This window comes from Cydia pomonella, chromosome 4 (assembly GCF_033807575.1).
Source record: "Cydia pomonella isolate Wapato2018A chromosome 4, ilCydPomo1, whole genome shotgun sequence".
NCBI classification, from domain to species: Eukaryota; Metazoa; Arthropoda; class Insecta; order Lepidoptera; family Tortricidae; genus Cydia; species Cydia pomonella.
In genome coordinates this window covers 15,959,089-15,978,601 of record NC_084706.1, presented here as the reverse complement: position 1 = coordinate 15,978,601, position 19,513 = coordinate 15,959,089, and the positions used below count along the sequence as shown (strand labels likewise).

Below are 19,513 nucleotides of genomic sequence, written 5' to 3'. Positions count from 1 at the left end.
TTAGAAATCGTTTCCCTATTTACTATTTCTAACATTTTACATGCCACCAAATATGTTTTTTTAGAAGCATCGATTTTCGATCATCGATTCGAAGAAAATTTAGAAGCATTACATAGAAGTAAATGACTATGTATCGTCGGCCAAGGAAGTCCGTTGTTTCAGTGATATCCATATTTTTTCATTCTCAATCTGGCCGTGTATACCACTTATTTTGTCACGATAAAACTTTTCTAAATGTTTTTCTTATCGTCGTTTCACTGGACAATGAAAGGCTATCACCACATGTGCAGCACAAATAGTTTTCAAAAAAAGATGTGAAGGCCGGGTTTTCAATTTGATTCCAGCGAATGTTGCATAAAATCAGAAACTGGATCAGGTCATAGTAATAATCTTCTTTTTTTTCGAGTTTTTCCTGTATGTCTATTTCCTTCGACGTGGTTCTTCACCGTACTTTTTCGGCAACCAATGATGACTTCACACTTTGTGCAATAAATGGAGTTCCTAGTTGATTCATACAGTAATTCGACATAGGGTTCTATCCAACTCTGTACAGTTTCTCCGTTAGGCATGCGGCGAGCTCTCCGCGACATGGCAACTGATGCTTGACAGTAAGGTTTAAAAACCTTAATCCCAGTAATAAACCAATATTACAATCAAAAGTCCGTTAAAAAAGCCACAGTAGTCGCAAGGGATAATAATCAAGTCACCGAGTCCATAAAACAAGCCAGAGTTGTCGAAGTATAAAGAAACCATCAATCAAAATCACATACACAACGTGCGAACTTAACGAACCGAAGTACTAAAGTAAATGTGTTTACTACTTACCCTTGACCTTATTGTCATTTAATCTATTGTTGTCCTTTTCTCATCTGTTTCAACCTATTATCTACTAATTATTAGCACCGTAGAATGACATTGTAAATACAAACCGCACTGCAGCTGCTTTTTGCACTCATTATATTATTAAGTGCAAAAATACCACGTGTCTTAATGACAAACAACATCCCGACATAACCGTTAAAATAGAAATACATACGTACATATGTACGGTTTTTTTTTTAATGTTTTACTTAAATTATTATATGTACTTATAAGAACATTTTTGTGTAACTTAATAATTTTTTTGAATAATATTTTTTCTTTAAATCATAACCAACCCTTTTTTTGGTCTTTTATTTTATAAGCGAATTACCAACACCGAAATAGCGTTTACTTTTCGAACAGTTTTGTTCCTATCGCGGGCCAAGCGGCGTATCCATATTACCATTTCGACTTGACATCCCGCGGTGTAGCATAGAAATCCCCGATCACTGTTAATTAGACTATTTTATTCGAAACTTTACAAGAGTATTCCTAACGATAAATGAGTAAACATGTGTTTCTAAAATCTAACGAGGTGGACGTGAAATACAAATCCCCTGTTGGGGTGTGATTGATTTATTTATTTATTTAATCTTTATTGCACAATACATGTAGGTACAAATGGCGGACTTAATGCCTTAAGGCATTCTCTACCAGTCAGCCAATGAGTTAAACCGGAAAGATTAAGTAGGTGCAGTGTCTTTTAAAGTAAATAAATTTGTAACCAAGACTATATATGAATATAAAGTTTATCAATATAAACTTACACATATACTAATATAAATAAACATACATATATTGATACATACATAATTATACCGAGTGTGAATCATTTAGTTGACGAGGAAGAAAGTTTGTCAAGGAAATACTTGCGCAACATGCGCTTGAATGTGAATTTGGTCGAGAGAGAGAGTGGGAGAACGTTCCAAAGTCTGATTGCCTGGACAGTGAAAGAATTGGACAGGAAACCCGTTCGGTGTTGGGGGACGATGAGCTTAAGACTACGGGAAGAGCGAAGATCTGTGCCTGGACGTGGGGTGATAAATTGAAATGTGATGGGGTTCAAATTACTAAATATCAATATGGGTGTCGTTTTTATGGTTTTTTGGGACGTTATTTACGAAAATGGCATTGAATGATTTTAAAATTTAATATTGTGGACATGAAAAATGTTGAAAGTATTTTTTCCTACTCCTCTACTGTTATCTGTCATTTATGCATTCATTAACACGAATATAAGAACATACATAAAAGATTTCAAGAAAAGTCTATATTGTCTATTCCTCATAAAAGCTCTTGTGCTTTTATAAGCTATAATGTTACTGCGATTAATGGCTACCAACCTAACAAAACCAAAACGAATACAGTTTTAAACTAAGTGCATTGCTGCCAACTTACAAAATATTCATTTGGTTGCATAGTAAAAACAATTACTTCATAAGTCAGAAACACGCATGTGACACCCGTAATATAGCAACACCCATAGACTACGAAGACCGCTTAGCGTTGCTTGTTAGTCTCCGTAGGCTACGGTGGCCAAAATGGAAAAAAAAAACTGTCCAAAAAATTAATTTAGCAAGAAGCAAGTACCAGGGCCTCATGAGTTACGAGGAGGTGTCGCCGACCGGCCGGCCGCGGCCCGGAGCGGGCCGGGCGCGTAACAAGGTGTATGCTCGCGCGTCTTGGCTATATACTTTTGCTGTAATTTGTTTACCTAAATTAAGATTTATTTTTCTTGACTCGTAGGAAAAATATTGTATGCAACGTTGTATAAGTAGGTCAAAAAATTCTCGTGGCGTATTCCTTTACAATGTTCGCCTACGCCTTCGGCTCCGGCTCACATTGTAACTCACGCCACTCGCCTTTTTTGACCCTTCTTATACAACTGTTGCATAAAATACTATTGCCATAGAAGAAGAAACTGACTGACTGATTGATTGACTGACATATCCTAACGCACATCCTAAACCGCAAGTTTTAGAGATTCCAAATTTGGCACGTAGGTTCTTTACAAGGTCTAGGGGTGTACTATGAAAGGATTTTTCAAAATACACACCCTAAGGGGGTGAAATGGGGGTCCAAAGTTTGTATGGGGATACAATATTAGTTAGACTATTTTATTCGAAACTTTACAAGAGTATTCCTAACAATAAATGTGTAAACACGTGTTTCAGGTTTTTTGAAAATTCAACCCCTAAAAGGGGGAATTATGTTGACTAAGTCTAAAAATCAACATTGTTATTATTTCTATGGTTTATCGGGTCGCTGATTACAAAAATAACAACGATTTTAAAATCTAATGAGGTGGACGTGAAATATAAATCCCCTGTTGGGGTGCGATGGGGTTGAAATTACTAAATATCAATATGGATGTCGTTTTTATGGTTTTTTGGGACATTATTTACGAAAATGACATTGAATGATTTTAAAATTTAATATTGTGGACATAAAAAATGTTGAAAGTATTTTTGACAAATTGCAATTAAATCGGTTCAGTAGTTTCGGAGCAAATCGGTTGTAACAGATGGATTGACAGACAGCCACACGTGATCCTATAAGGATTCTATTTTAGCTTTTGAGGTATGGAACGAGACCCGCGTTATCCTAATAGATTTATGACAGGATTGTTTCTCCCACGGTCAGTTCTATGTGGCGTGTTCCCGTATAAGTTCACCTCAAAGTTTGGTTCTATTGCTACCACCTTCAAACATGGCAAAAAATTTTGTTCATAAGGAAGTACTTTAACAAGTACAAAGTTGTTGAACACTTCATGCATTTTTCAGAACATGATTCAAAATTTAATAATCGCGAACAAACATACATGCGTTCAAACAAAACATACAAACATACTGGTCAAACTGAGAACCTTTTTAGGGTTCCGTAGCCAAATGGCAAAAAACGGAACCCTTATAGATTCGTCATGTCCGTCTGTCTGTCCGATTATGTCACGGCCACTTTTTTCCGAAACTATAAGTGCTATACTGTTCAAACTTGGTAAGTAGATGTATTCTATGAACCGCATTAAGATTTTTACACAAAAATAGAAAAAATAAAATTTGGGGGTTCCCCATACTTAGAACTGAAACTTAAAAATCTTTTTTATCAAACCCATACGTGTGGGGTATCTATGGATAGATCTTCAAAAATGATATTTAGGTTTCTAATATCATTTTTTACTAAACTGAATAGTTTGCGCGAGAGACACTTCCAAAGTGAAATAAAGTGTGTGTGTCCCCCCCCCCCCCCCCCGTAACTTCTAAAGTAACAGAATAAAAAATCTAAAAAAAATATATGATATACATTACCATGCAAACTTCCACCGAAAATTGGTTTGAACGAGATCTAGTAAGTAGTTTTTTTTAATACGTCATAAATGGAACGGAACCCTTCATGTGCGAGTCCGACTCGCACTTGGCCGCTTTTTTTGCTTAGTACGCGGGCGAAGCCGCGGGCAAAAGCTAGTTTGGCATAATCAATTAAATTACTTACACAAATGGTAAATTTCATAAAAAAAGATTTTAGAAAACAATGTTAAATGTTTATTATCAATTAGTCGACGAGGTGGTTTAATGGTACGCCGGCTTCGACGCGGTGCCATAGGTGTAGCGGCTGTGGCCGTACCGGCCTCATTCTGAGGAGAGCAAACTGGGGCAACTTCTGCAAGAGATTCCGCTCCAGCTTCTGACCCTGGGCATGGCACTGTCGATCCATTGGCTTGCAATACTGGTGTTGACGATGTAACTGGTACCATAGGAGTTCTCTCAGCTGGGCTTTCTTCTAGGTCAGGGAGACGGGGAAAAGACTACAATTTTTATATTGTCTGGAAAGGAAAATGTGAAATAATCAACTAAATGACCTATACAATGATTGTTGCTAATTGTTTTTGTTTCAGCTGTAGGTATCTTTTACTGAGGTGTGCCAGTAAAGAGTATTCTATCTATATTCTATCCTCTTAAGGCCCAGCCATAGAAATGAAAAATCCAAAATTTGCCACTGGAATTTGAACCTATAGTGCACGGAATACAGTAGATTTTATTTTGTTTGAAAATTGCACGAAACAAAACAAATGCAACTCTGTCCTAATTGAATATGATTTAAATTTCATCGAACTGAATAAGTCCTATAGGTAGGACCTTGGGCCTTACGAGGATATATATACATTAATCTATACACAATTTGATTTTCTTTATGAATTACCCTTAAAACAATCATAAATCAACAATTTGTAATTACATATTTGGATTTAAAAAAATAATTATTTATTAACTATTATTTTTATTTTTTATTCAGGTAATTACAAAAAAAAACTAAGCTTATTTACTAAGTATCGGTAAACCTGTAAGGTTTGTCTCGATACTCCATTCCGTAGTAGATTTTATACAAAAATGAATTATCTTAAAAGCATAACAAAATTGTTCATAATAACTATACTCAGGTTCAGGTTATTATCAGCAATTTATAAATTACAAAAAACCCATACCATTGCACTGAGCGGAGATACATTTTGTTTCCTTATCCTATTGTTGCTTATCGCTGGCCGAACCGGTCTACATTCGCCCGAGTACAAGATGCTCCAATTATGTACGTACTAGTTATTTAATTGTAATTTCCTTGCAACTGTTTCAGCATTTCTCTTTTAAGGTACAGTCAGCATCAATAGTAGCGGATGAAACAACGCGCCAAAAGTATCTGACATCCCAGATAACTTTTCCAAATATAGATACATTTCTAAAATTCACGTTCAAAAGTATATATTTTACAGTCTTGGTTGTTCTTTATTAAAGACATAACTTTTTGTTAAGGTGTTACATAATACTTATGAAGCGTTGTTTGATCCGCTACTTTTGATGCTGACTGTACCTTGAAATAATATTATTCCATTCAGTTGGAAGTTTATTTATGAGATCTGGTAATATATATTCCGATGTTCTCCGTCCATAAAAACATATACATACAAACAAATTCTGACTTTCCCAATGAAATACCCTTAAAACAATGATAAATATTACCTAGTTGGTTACTAAGTTCTGTTACTCGATTTGCAACCTCTTTATTTCCGTTAAAACAAATACTACCGAAAAAATATAAATAAAACTACTTACTAGATCTGGTTCAAACCAATTTTCGGTGGAAGTTTGCATGGTAATGTATATCATATATTTTTTTAGATTTTTCATTCTGTTATTTTAGAAGTTACAGGGGGGGGGGGGACACACATTTTTTCACTTTGGAAGTGTCTCTCGCGCAAACTATTCAGTTTAGAAAAAAATGATATTAGAAACCTAAATATGATTTTTGAAGACCTATCCCACACGTATGGTTTTGACGAAAAATATTTTTATTTTTTATTTTTATGACGTATTAAAAAAAAACTACTTACTAGATCTCGTTCGAACCAATTTTCGGTGGAAGTTTGCATGGCAATGTATATCATATATTTTTTTTAGATTTTTCATTCTGTTATTTTAGAAGTTACGGGGGGGGGGGGACACACTTTTTACCACTTTGGAAGTGTCTCTCGCGCAAACTATTTAGTTTAGAAAAAAATGATATTAGAAACCTCAATATCATTTTTAAATACCTATCCCATACGTGTGGGGTATCTATACCCCACACGTATGGGTTTGATGAAAAAATATTTTTTGAGTTTCAGTTCTAAGTATGGGGAACCCCCAAAATTTATTGTTTTTTTTCTATTGTTGTGTAAACATCATAATGCGGTTCATAGAATACATCCACTTACCAAGTTTGAACAGTATAGCTTTTATAGTTTCGGAAAAAAGTGGCTGTGACAGAATCGGACAGACAGACGGACATGACGAATCTATAAGGGTTCCGTTTTTTGCCATTTGGCTACGGAACCCTAAAAATGACATAATGTGGTGGATTTGTGAGCTATAATCATATACCACACATAACGCTTATCTCGTCGTATCTATAATGAATTGGGGCCTAAAAGAGAATCGTATCGCAGTAATTGCGTTGCACAAATGTGGGCACCTGCCAAACATGATTTTGAAGTTGCTTGAAAACCTAAAAATTAACAAACAATTTGTTTATCGCACAATTAATAGATACAATAGTACTCAGAGCTTCGACGACCGCAAGAGGTCTGGAAGACCACGCACCGTTCGGATCCCAGCTCTAATAAAGGCAGTGAAGGCGAGAATTGCAAGAAACCCCGTCCGGAAGCAAATTTGTTGGCAATACAGATGTCTGTGAAGAGAAGCTCCCTAAAAAAAGTTATTAATCAAGACCTTGGACTACACGCTTACGGCAGACAAAAAGGTCATTTGCTTAATGGACGAGTAAAGACTGTGAGGCTAGAGAGAAGTCGCGTGCTATTGAAGCGGTACGCACAAAATGACCACCGAAAAATACTATTTACAGATGAACAAAATTTTACCATTGAAGAATGTTGTAACCACCAGAATGACAGAGTGTATGCAAAAAACAGTTAAGCGGCGATTGCGGCTGTTCCGAGAGTGCAACGAGGCCATCCTCTCATGTGACGATTTGGCTGGGTGTGTCATACCCAGGGCTAACACAGGTTCATTTCTGTGAAAAAGGTGTGAAAACTGGGGCCAAAGTTTACCAGGAAACCGTTCTCGAACCAATAGTGAAGCCCTTAAGCTACACCTTATTTCAAAACCAGCCATGGGTCAACAGGACTCAGCTCCAAAACAACTCAAAACTGGTTTCGAAGGAACAAAATTGACTTTATTGTCCACGAAAACTGGCCGTCCGCCAGCCCGGACCTTAACCCCCTGGATTATGCCATATGGCAGGTTACTGAGGAGAAAGCCTGTGCTAAACCCCACACAAATCTTGACTCCCTCAAGCGGAATTAGACATGACAATCGTGCGTGCCGCTATTGATGACTGGCCTCGTCGTTTGAGGGCCTGTGTCAAGGCCAGAGGAGGCCATTTTGAATGATATTGTCATATGTAATTACCGATTTTGTATACTTCATTTTAATATATAGTTTATTCAACTTTCGTTCGTATATTTTATGTACATAAAGATTATTGCAGTAACAGAATTTAGTAACCAACTAGGTAATAAACAGTGTTCACCGCTGTGTGCGAGAAAATAAATATTGTTCGAGTAGGTATTTTTATCATTAAATGCCATTAAATCATTAAATTACGGGACAATGTACTGTCCCGTATTGGTTTCACCAAATTACGGGAAAATGAAAACTTCGTGCCTGACATAAGGGACTACCTGTAAAATACTGGAAATCTGGTCACCCTATTATAGGTACTTCTGATCAAAAGTCTTTCGCCTATATAGTTACACGAGATAATTCAAAGTTTGTACGGAACCCTCGGTGCGCGAGTAAACCGAACTCTCACTTGACCGGTTTTTTAGGATTCCGTACCCAAAGGGTCAAACGGGACCCTATTAATGAGACTCCGCTGTCCGTCCGTCTGTCACCAGGCTGTATCTCATGAACTTGGATAGTTAGCCAGTTGAAATTTCTACTGATTATGTATTTCTGTTGCCGCTATAACAACAAATACTAAAAACAGAATAAAATAAATATTTATTTCCAAGCTCGAGGTTCTCATCCAATCACCGAAGTTAAGCAACGTCGGGCGGGGTCAGTACTTGGATGGGTGACCGTTTTTGTAGATAACGGTACGGAACCCTTCCTGTGCGAGTCCGACTCGCACTTGGCCGTTTTTTTTTATACTTCACTTTTAAAAATATTTAATATTGAGTTCGGGAAAACTGAAATAAGACTTCAATCAACTAAAATATTATGTAAGTTTGGCACACAAGAACAAAGATAAGAAAAAGCATAAATGTGGCCGCCAAAAGCAGACTCGGTGGCAGTGGCAGACTATCATTGCTGAAGCGGATGCAGTCAACTCGAGTACAAGACCGATCGGGATGGCGACGCTCTCTTTGTGCCATACCTCCCATCTACTTAGTTGTCCTACTTTGACTTGACCCGTGAAACGCCCCGCACACCACAGTAACACTTTTTTTTTTCGATTTAAAAGGACAACCCATACACATTTAACGCGTGTCAAGTAATCAACGTCACTTACCATCCAACATTCTTCGCCCTGGCGTTCGACATATAAGTCCAGAAGGTGTAGGCGCCCGTGTCGTCGGGCCGGAGATGCCGGTACGAGTCGACGAACCCGTCGCCGAGCAGGTCGGTCATGCCGGCGCGCTCCTCCGGCGTGAACCCGGCATTCCTCTTGTTTGCCTTAGGATTAGCGAGATCTAAAACCGGTAAATAGTCAAGGTTGAACGAGCAGAGTTAAATTGTGAGAAGGTGAGATTTAGAGAACGACTTCCAGGTTACATATAGGTATAGAGTTAAGAAATCGAATTAATTTAACTACCTAATATGATAATCTAACTAAAACTGTAGACAGATACGTTAACAGCGGAAAACTTGAACTATAAGTCTTTAAGTTCAGACAACATCCTATTGCATGCACCCTGAGTAGTGAACATTAGAAGTTTTCTAACCCAATAATAGTACATTGTGATACAAGTGTACTAGCTCATTATACACGAGGCGACAAAAGCGAGCGCGCAATAAGCAAGCCGATATGTGTAGGTAATATAATGAATAACCAATTCATACGCGTTTCATATGACGTTTTTCAACATACTTGCGAGGAAAACAAAAGAAATGTTCTAATATTAGGGCATTTATTCAGGGACAATAAATAAATAATGATTTTATATCGGCTACGCAGGCTTCGTCAGGTGAACACAAACTCATAATCAGCAATATGTTCTTATTATAATAGTAATTTATGTGACTGCTACATAATAAAAGGCATTAAAATACACGAGTGTGGGTTTAAGAAACGAACGAAGTGAGTGAGGCATTAAAACGCCTAATTATGTACAGTTACATACACTATTTTATCTACAAACATATTATAAACTTTCTAATATTCACTAACCCAAATTACAGGGTATCGTTGCTCTCTTGGCGGAACTCGCGGATATGTGGTGGCGTCACCGAAATATTTTTATCGCTCATTTTACACGAAACTTTTGCTATAGTTACTTTAAAAACAATAAAACATATTCGTTTTATTAAAACTAATTAATAGATAAACTGTACGTCAAATGGCGGCAAATGAAAACTTTTTTTCACGCATATCACGCATTCGTTGTTTTTTTTTAATTCAGAGACAAACTAGAGTCGGTCGTCCATTTGACCACTATTCTCATATCAGTCGAGATGCCTTTTTGTTCGAAATGAAATGTCAATTGCATACAATTTTGACATATGTCGCATGTTAGTTTGTATCGAATGATACGGAAATAGGCCCCCGACTCTAGTTTGTCTCTGAATGAAAAAAAAATTACACGCTTGAAATTTTTTCATTTACCGCCATTTGACGTACCGTATCTTTTAATTCGTTTTAAGTATAAAATCAATATGTTTTGTTGTTTTTAATGTAACTATAGCAAAAGTTTCGTGTAAAATTAAGCGATAAAAATATTTCGGTGACGCCACCACATATCCGCGAGTTCCGCCAAGAGAGCAACGATTTGGCAACGATGCGCTAGCGGAGGCTGTAATTTGGGATAGTAAATATTTCATAGGAAGTTCATAATATGTGTGTAGATAAAATAGTGTATGTAACTGTACATAATTAGGCAACACTGATGTGATCTTCGTGTATTTTAATGCCATTTATTGTGAGAGTCAGAATGGCGGGTGTACCTAAATAAAAATAAATGAAAGGCATATCATATTTTCGTACCTAATTTGTACTATTTAGTACCTCCGTTAAAAAAAATTGTACCTCACGGTACATAAAGTTATCATCAAAAAACAGTACACCCGCCATCCTGACAGTCAGAATGGCGGGAGTACTTTATTACGCTATGTTCCCGTGGTTATTGATAAATAATATAAAAGCCAATTTTTTTTACCTTTTTCGTACCTTCATATTCAGTTATAATATGAGCCATTTTATTTGTGGTTTCCAAGTTTTACTCATTTTATATTTTACTTTCTATTACAATTTTGCAGGCGTTATAATTTTTCAAGTTATCGATCTCATTTTTAAGAAAAAACGCTAAAGTACAATTATGTTTAATACGCCAGGAATTAGTACCTTTAATGTTTAATCTGTTAAGTTCTAATAACTCAGAAAATCATGTCTTAAAAATGATTTTTCTTAGGAAGAATTCTTTGAATTGGCGCCTAGCCTAGATTTTCTTCTCAGTAAATCTATGAGATAGGCCTTAATAGGTAAGTAAGTTTCTACCACTCCCTATAGTCTTCATTCGACTTTATCAGGTAATTATAAAGTGTAATATGATACAATTGATTTAAGTAACTTACCGATTTCATTGTGTGCAACGTTCATGTCACCGCAAATTATCACTGGTTTTTTCTCGTTGAGCGCCTTAACAAACTTGCGGAACTCGTCGTTCCACTGCAGTCTCTTGGGTAATGTGACTAGTTTCCGGCCCGCGTTGGGCACGTACGTGCAGATGAGGTAGAACTGTTCGTACTCGGCTGTGATTATGCGCCCATCGGCGTCTAATTCTTCATCACCCAGTCCGTATTGGACGCTTATAGCCAGCTTCGTCGTGTAGATCCCAACCCCCGCGTAGCCCTCCGTGTCACTCCCCTGCCAATAGGCGTGGTATCCTGGCAAATTTGCTATCTCATCTGGGAGCTTGTCTTTAGCACACTTTGTCTCTTGTAGGCACAGTATATCGGGCTTCTCGTATTTTATGTAGTCGAGACCCCCTTTATTCAACCAAGCTCGTATTCCGTCGACGTTCCAGCTGGATATTTTTAGATTCCATTCTTTACCTTGCACGGTCTTTGATGAATTCGAAAAATCAATATCCTCATAATTTGTTGAGGATTTGTTTTTGAGTGGGGCTTTACTTTTTTTGTCTTCAGACGGTACTGGAAAATCAATATGAAACCTAGGTAAAGTATTTTCAGAAAAAATAAGTATTACTCTGTTTATCAAGTCAGAAAAAATAAGTATTACTCTGTTTATCAGTATCGGCTAGTATTAAAGTGATGAATAGCTCCTAACCCTAACCCTTCAAATGGCGCTAGCGAAAACGCAAAAAGTAGTCAAATGGCGCCGCGGATTAGTGCAAAAGCAGCCAAGTAGCGGGGCCCCGATGGGTGGTCAGCGCAGATTAAGAGGATTTTACAAAATCGTTGATTTAAGCTTATGTGTGTTTGAAAGTATTAAATCATATACACTTGCGGGCAAATAATACGGGTCAGTACGAAAAACTAGAATATCTCCTAAAATAATAAAGCTAGGAGCCTGAATTGAATTGTATGTTATAGATAAACTCATAGTTAAAAAAAACAACATCAAAAAATTTAACTTATATTCGCTTGTTTATTTAAATTACATAGTAAACACGATATCAATTAATTATAGGTAAAACATCAACAGTGGTACCTCACACAAAAAAAGAAACACATTAATACTTCGTATTGCCTCCTGGGGCTATTCTTACAGCTTCTAAACGATTGGGCATACTGTTTAGTAAGTTTCTTATGCGTTCTTGCGGGATATTAGTCCATTCTTCCACGCCTGTTTCAGGTCTCTAAGTGTAGCTGGGGCGGGGTTCCGATTTCTTACACGCCTCCCGAGCTCGTCCCATACGTGCTCAATCGGATTTAGGTCCGGGCTTCTCGAGGGCCAGTTCATATTGTTGATGCCAACCTCCTCAAAATAATCTTCTACAATCTGAGCTGCGTGTGGCCTGGCGTTGTCATGCATGAACATGGAGTTTTTACCCATATTAATTAAATATGGGCCGACATGCTCATTAAGAATCTCTTCCATATATCTGGCACTAGTTAACGTTCCATTTTCTATCAAAACTAATTCCGTGCGACTCTCTGAAGGGATTCCAGCCCAAACCATAACAGACCCACCCCGAAGGTAACTTTTTCTTCAAAACACGCTGGAATAAAACGTTCACCTGGCCGTTTGTAAACTCTTCGCCGCCCGTCATGTGCATAGAGCATAAATCTGGATTCGTCAGAAAACAATTCTTTCCCATTCTTCGTCACCCCATCTCCTGTGTTCGCGTACGTAAAGTTTTCTTGCTGTTCGATGTCCTCTGTCACGTTTTGGGCCATTTGCCTGTCTATATGGGGTCAAATTAGCTTCACGAAGCCGCCGCCTTACAGTCCACTCGCTGATGTCATCTCTTCGGGTCTCTCGAAGTTGGTTTTTGACTTTAACTGCAGTGAGATGCCGATTCCGGAGCGTGCTTGTAACAATAAATCGATCTTCTCTAGCCGTAGTACATCTCGGCCTGTCGGTTCCTGTTCTTCGAAGGTTCCTGCCAGTTTCTAGGAAATATTAGAGGACTCTGCACCGTAGATAGTGACACGCCTATTCCTCTTGCTGTGTATCTCTGACTTCTGCCTTCTTGTAACAAAGTAATGATACGTGTACATTCATCTTGTGTTAGCAACATGATAGTAATTCAATAATGACCATCAAAGACAACAATAACTGCCTTTTATCATTTTACTGACAGATTTAAAACAAAAGTGAAATAAGCTCAATTTGAATTTAGTACCAAATTCGACTTTTTTTCAAATAAAACTTTTTCCCGATTTCTTGTAGAACATTGAAGGTTCAATTCAATTCGATATTGTTTCAGTTTTTATCAAGGTAAGACTTTTATTTTTAAGATTATATCATAAAAAAAGGGCGTACCATACAATTATTTTTACTCGGAATAGGCGGTCGCTGCCGAATGAATGGTCTTTACCAACAAATTTTATACCAAGTGTTATTGTTTTTCTAGATGTATGTTATCCTCGTCTAACTCGCTACCTACATTAGGGCGCTAGAAGAGCGTAACTATAAAAGCATTCAATTTTGACTCTAAATACGGCAACTCCTTATTAACGACTTACTTACTGGTGGCCGCCAGTTTACTGCTTTTCGATCCGACCACTCACGAGTTGGCCGCCACTTGAAGGGCTAATGGTCTGTCGTGTTCTTATTTATATTCCATCGTATCATATTGTCTTTTGTTAAATTGTGGTACCCAAATATTATTGCTTATTTAATGAGCTGTTTATAATATCAATGCATTTTAAGCCTTTGACCGCCATACCTGCCGTGCGCGGCGTGTCATCGTGAACCTTGTCGGAATGCACGAAGGTTGATATTTGAGTGTAGTTGCGCGCGTCAGTTGATGTTGTTGACGGTCAAAGGGTTAACAAATTACTCATGCTGGTTCTTATTTTATGGCGCTCAACGGATGAAGCAGTGTGTGGTGTCGTTTAGCGCTTCACTATATCAGTAGTAGTGAATATAAGTAAACCACCTATAACCGTTTAATACTTGCTAACCATAAACCATATTTACAGTACATATGGGGCTACTTTATAGCACTAGTGCGAGAAGTAGCATATTACGTTACTGTGTCGAACATTTAAAGGGCCATATGTACTGTAAAACGTTGTACGATACATGTGCGAATAGGTAATTCGCAACTCGTGTCGATTTAAAACACTCCCTTCGGTCGTGTTTTAATTTATCGCCACTCGTTTCGAATTTCCTATTTTTCGCACTTGTATCGTAATGTACTATTATACAAGATGCAATATTTAAGATCTAAGTACTTAACAAGACTCCCAGGGACCGCTCCTTTGGTTAGTAATTAACTACAGGCTTTATTATTGTAAGTTATTATGAAACTATAATATAGGTAGAAAAGCTTTCCTTATGTCATTCTCGTATGGCGGCTTACGATTCAATTGTTATTTTTAAAGAAAAGGGGATTATAGATAAATAAAAGCATTCAGCATAATAATATTTGAAAAACCATTTATTAATAAAACATGTTCCAGGGTAATATTAAACACAAAATAATTAAATCGGACATAATTAACAACATAACGTAACGGTATTTAGTTACCCTTTTCGTCCGCGGCCTTGCGGCGTCGTTTGTTGGCCGTGTCGCCGGCCTCGGCGGCCTCCTCGGCCTCGGCGGGGGCGTCCTTCTTCTGGCCGCGTTTGCCCTTTGCAGGTTTTGGCTCAGCAGCGGCTTCTTCAGCCACCTCATCTTTCACATCATCTGACATAAAAATGTTAGTGTTAGAATGCAAATAATTTTCAGACAATCTGTGGGCGGTGATAAAGACTATAAAAATGTCCAATTAGAATATAATATCCTTATGGCTAACGGAAATGTCATTATGTGACAGTACATGACTTTTGCACTTCTTTGTGTGTACTATTTCAAATGAAAGAATGATGTCTTCCTGAAGTTTGGCAACTATGCCATACTAACATGGTTTCACATAGTTTAATTTGTAATATAATAATCTAAACAAACTTCAGGAAGACATATCTATATCATTTGAAATAGTACACACACTAATATGGTATGGCCTATACTAATATGTACAGACATCCAAATAAAATTACAATGTTTTAGGTATTTGCAAGTTCCATTTTTGGTACAAGCTTTTATTGTGGGTTATTCCCACTAGTTACCACCAAGTTGTTACCAGTGGTAACTACTTCTATAAGGTTGGATATTTTTTTTTCCATGTTAAAACCACTAAAATTTTATATTGAACATACTAATAAAAACAGTAGAAATAGTATTGTATAAATATAGAGTACTTTATCTATCACTGACTGTACTTTTCTTTCCACAGGCAATTAATACTGATTGAGACAATTCTCTTGAACCCAAATACAATTAATTTCTGTGTATTATCACAGAATTCCTATGGCCTTCCTATGGGAGTATTGGGATCCTCGGTGTCGACATTTTCAGTGACGTCCAATTCCGTAGCCACCTGGAAGGAAAGGCTGCGCTGGCATCCAAAAAACTCGGTGTGCTCAATAAAGCGAGGCGATACTTTACTCCGGGGCAAAGACTGCTGCTTTATAAATCGCAAGTCAGACCCCATATGGAGTATTGCTGTCACCTTTGGGCAGGAGCACCTGCATGCCAGCTTGGACCATTCGACTCAGTCCAAAGGCGCGCTGTACTAATCGTCGACGATCCCAAACTAAATAAAATAAATAAATATTATAGGACATTATTACACAAATTGACCAAGTCCCACAGTAAGCTCAATAAGGCTTGTGTTGAGGGTACTTAGACAACAATATATATAATGTATAAATACTTAAATACATAGAAAACACCCATGACTCAGGAACAAATATCCATGCTCATCACACAAATAAATGCCCTTACCAGAATTTGAACCCGGGACCATCAGCTTCATAGGCAGGGTCACTACCCACTAGGCCAAACCAGTCGTCGCAAGCGGTATTGAACCGTTAAGTCTAAGGAGAGACTTTGCCTCCTTGTGTGTGTTCTACCGCTTGTACAATGGGCTGTGCTCTGAAGAATTGTTTGACATGATGCCAACGGCCGCTTTCTATCACCGCACCGCTCGCCGTCGGTAGGGTGTTCATCCTCACACCCTAGAACCTAAATGGTCGCGTACTGTGCGGTTTAAGAGGAATTTCCTCCCGCGAACGCTTCGGCTGTGGAATGAGCTTCCTGCCGTGGTTTTCCCAAGGGGCTACAGTATGGGGTTCTTCAAAAAAGGAGTGTACAGGTTTTTAAAGGGACGGCAACGCGCATGTAATGCCTCTGGTGTTGCAGGCGTCCATAGGCTACGATGACTGTTTACCATCAGGCGGGCCGTATGCTTGTTTGCCACAGTCGTGGTATTAAAAAAAAAATGGCCACCTTCTGTTTCCATTATCAGATCAGCTCGAAACAAAGAAGTTATTTGCAGAAGATAGTGTTTTGTATGCCTATAGCTAGAGTTATGTTTATGATTGCATCACTGAAGAATATCAAAACCAATAAATAAACAATTACCTTTTCCATCTTTTTTTGCAACTTTTCTTTTTTTAGAAGCAGGTTCTGGTTTAGTCTCCTCATCTTCATCTTCTGTTTTGGCTGTCTTTTTTGCATTATTTTTTCTGCCTTTAGGTTCTTTTTTCTTAGGCTCCTCAGCAGGTTTGTCTTCAACATCCTGCTCACCTTGGTCATTTTCTGGAGTGTTTTCTTTAGCAGGTTTTGTTTGCCCTCTCTTTCTTCCTTCTTTTTTGGGGGACTCCTTGATCTCATCATCTGGTTCCCCCTTATCCTGTGATTCAGATTCCTTATTCGTTTTTTGTGCAGCTTTGCGGCCTCTGCTCTTGGCAGCAGGCTTGACTAGATCTTCATTTCCTTCTTCTTTATCTTCACTTTCAGTCTCTTGCTTTGTGTCTTTTTTACCTCTTACTGACTTTGGCTCTGTTTTGGGTTTGCTAGGGGCTTCTTTTTTTGCTGGCTTCTTCTTTCCCCTTCCTCCAGATGCAGGCACTTCTTCTGCTTGCCCATTACTCTCTGCTTGTGCTTCAGATTCATTGTTGGAGTGGGAAGTTTTATCCTCATCAATGTCTACACCATTACTTTCCTCTGGAGTGTCAGTCTTCTTCTTTCTACCCTTTTTAGCAGGAGGGGCTTTCTCCTCTGATACTCCATTTGTTTCCTCTTGTCCGTTGGCTTCAACCTCACCCTTTTTGGCGCGTTTGGTTTTCTTATCTATGACAGGAACATCACCCACCTCAGTTTCTACAACATCAGTCTTGGGCTCTTCCACAGTTTTCGTTTTTCCTCTGCCTTTTTTAGGTACTTCATTTTCTGCAATTTTTGTGTTTGATGTTTTCTGCAAAAATTTTAATTTTCCTTATCAGTTTAGCTATAATTATTATTGTTTGCTGAACTGTTATTTTGTACAGATGAGTGACATACTGAATGCTATACCTACCTAATTCAAAATTTTCTTCTTTCGTTTGTTTTGTAGCATAATATTGTTTGGTTTTGATCATACAGAGGGATGAAAGAAAACTTTCATTGTAAAAAAAATTGGGTGAATTTTACACAAATCGACCTATTAATTTATTATCATGAATGCCTCAACATGCATTCGGATGGTTTTTATTTCTCATTTTATTAAACATTATAAAAAAGTGAAAATCCACAAAAGTGTAATGTAATTATGTTACAGTGGAAAAATGTAAGCACTAAAGTGAAATAATTATTTTATTATTTCAATTAAAATATACTAAAAGAGGCAAACATGAACTAAAAAAATGCAAATATGTATTTGTAAGATAAAAGCTAAAGTCAGACCTAGAACATGTACCCCACAACACTGTGTTGCGCAAAACCAGACTATAAAGGGATACATATTCTCTCTCATGCACCACACAATTATGCTTTAACAAAAAGAATTGAGATTAAGATTAACAGGTTTATTTTGGATAAACATGCGAAAAACTTTATTAATAATTTAAGTACATCATTACTAATGATTTTTTATTGTTATTGATAATTTTAGGTAATGTTTGAAATAAAATCATTAGAGATATTGAAACCACTGTTGTTTAAGGGTGACTTCTATGCCAGATAGTTTAAATTCAGACACAGGCAGCACAAACATTTCTATATGGAGTCAGTTCAGAAAAAGAAGAGTCGTGCAATTTATTGGGCCCCATACATTCCATGACTCTACTCTTTCCGCACATACTCTAGAGCATGGGAACAAGGTGGTTTGTATAAAAAATTACGTCTTTTTTTCATAATTTCCTTCCTTTACTTTTTTTAATAAAAAGGATAATCTGTATAACCTGTCTTAGTATAAAATATTGTTCCTAACAATTAGATTCCTTTATTTCTGATTCTGACTAATCGTACAAATTTAATAATACCTTGAGATGAAGTAATGCGAATTTAACATTAGAAAGAACGCCCATAAAACCGATTGTGAGACTCATACGATTTAAGAACAATGAAAAGTCGAGGATGACTCAATGCATCTCTTATCAGTTGAGAGCTAAAGTTCAAATTTGTATTCATTTTTAAGCATGCTTTGTCGTAAAAAGAGGCGCTAAGGGTGTTTACACCAACACGCGGCAAAGTCGTTATCAGTTAAATTACTACAATAATTGAGTGGACCAATAGACAAGAATGCATTAAAAAACTTCATCCTGCAATTACGTTAAAAACCGGCACTTAAAACACTGAAACTTACAGAAAACGAGCATTTAATGATGGTCACTAACAAAGCGAACCAGTATATAAAAGTGGAATCCATCGAATCTACAGAATAAATATCACTGCTATTACTGTACCTTGGCTTTTGCAGTCCTAGGTGCCATTATATTCTTAATTTATAATCAAGAACCACTTAATTTAACCGCTAAGCGTATTGAAAAAAGAAATCGGCGGGACTTGCGCGTCTTTCAGAAGAATGGACTTGGATGGCGGCCGGTGGGTGGCGGGCGAAATTTCCGGTAAAAATGACAGAAGTGAGATGCACCTAGTGATGCGCTGCTAAATGTGTTTACTAGTATTATCGATTCGAATTTGTTTAGAATCTATTAAGTACTTGCACTTGGATCATTGAATTGGTATGCCCACATGAAAAGTCAAACTCCGTTACATCTGTTTCTAATTTGGGTAATAAGCTAATAAGTCATAATATAATATATGTATGTGATATATTAGGATAACATGGAATATATAGTTTGGCCAGGATCTTTTCTTATTCGTTTTTTTCTCTTCTGTAAAAAACGTACATCAATGACAAAACCGGGTCCACACTTGTTTCAT

The 19,513-nt window shown here is 37.4% G+C and overlaps 1 protein-coding gene across 1 annotated transcript in view; it reads right to left on the bottom strand.

The window, feature by feature from the left end:
* Window positions 1–19,513, bottom strand: part of LOC133517160 (DNA-(apurinic or apyrimidinic site) endonuclease) — a 22,112-nt gene extending 2,599 nt beyond the window's left edge. Inside the window, exons 1-5 of the mRNA XM_061850344.1 lie at window positions 19,033–19,513; window positions 16,730–17,564; window positions 14,792–14,950; window positions 11,202–11,780; window positions 8,923–9,103 (exon numbers count right to left, since the gene is read on the bottom strand). Of these exons, the coding sequence (XP_061706328.1) occupies window positions 8,923–9,103; window positions 11,202–11,780; window positions 14,792–14,950; window positions 16,730–17,564; window positions 19,033–19,059 (1,781 nt within the window). The 5' untranslated portion in view covers window positions 19,060–19,513. The remainder of the gene's footprint in view (window positions 1–8,922; window positions 9,104–11,201; window positions 11,781–14,791; window positions 14,951–16,729; window positions 17,565–19,032) is intronic.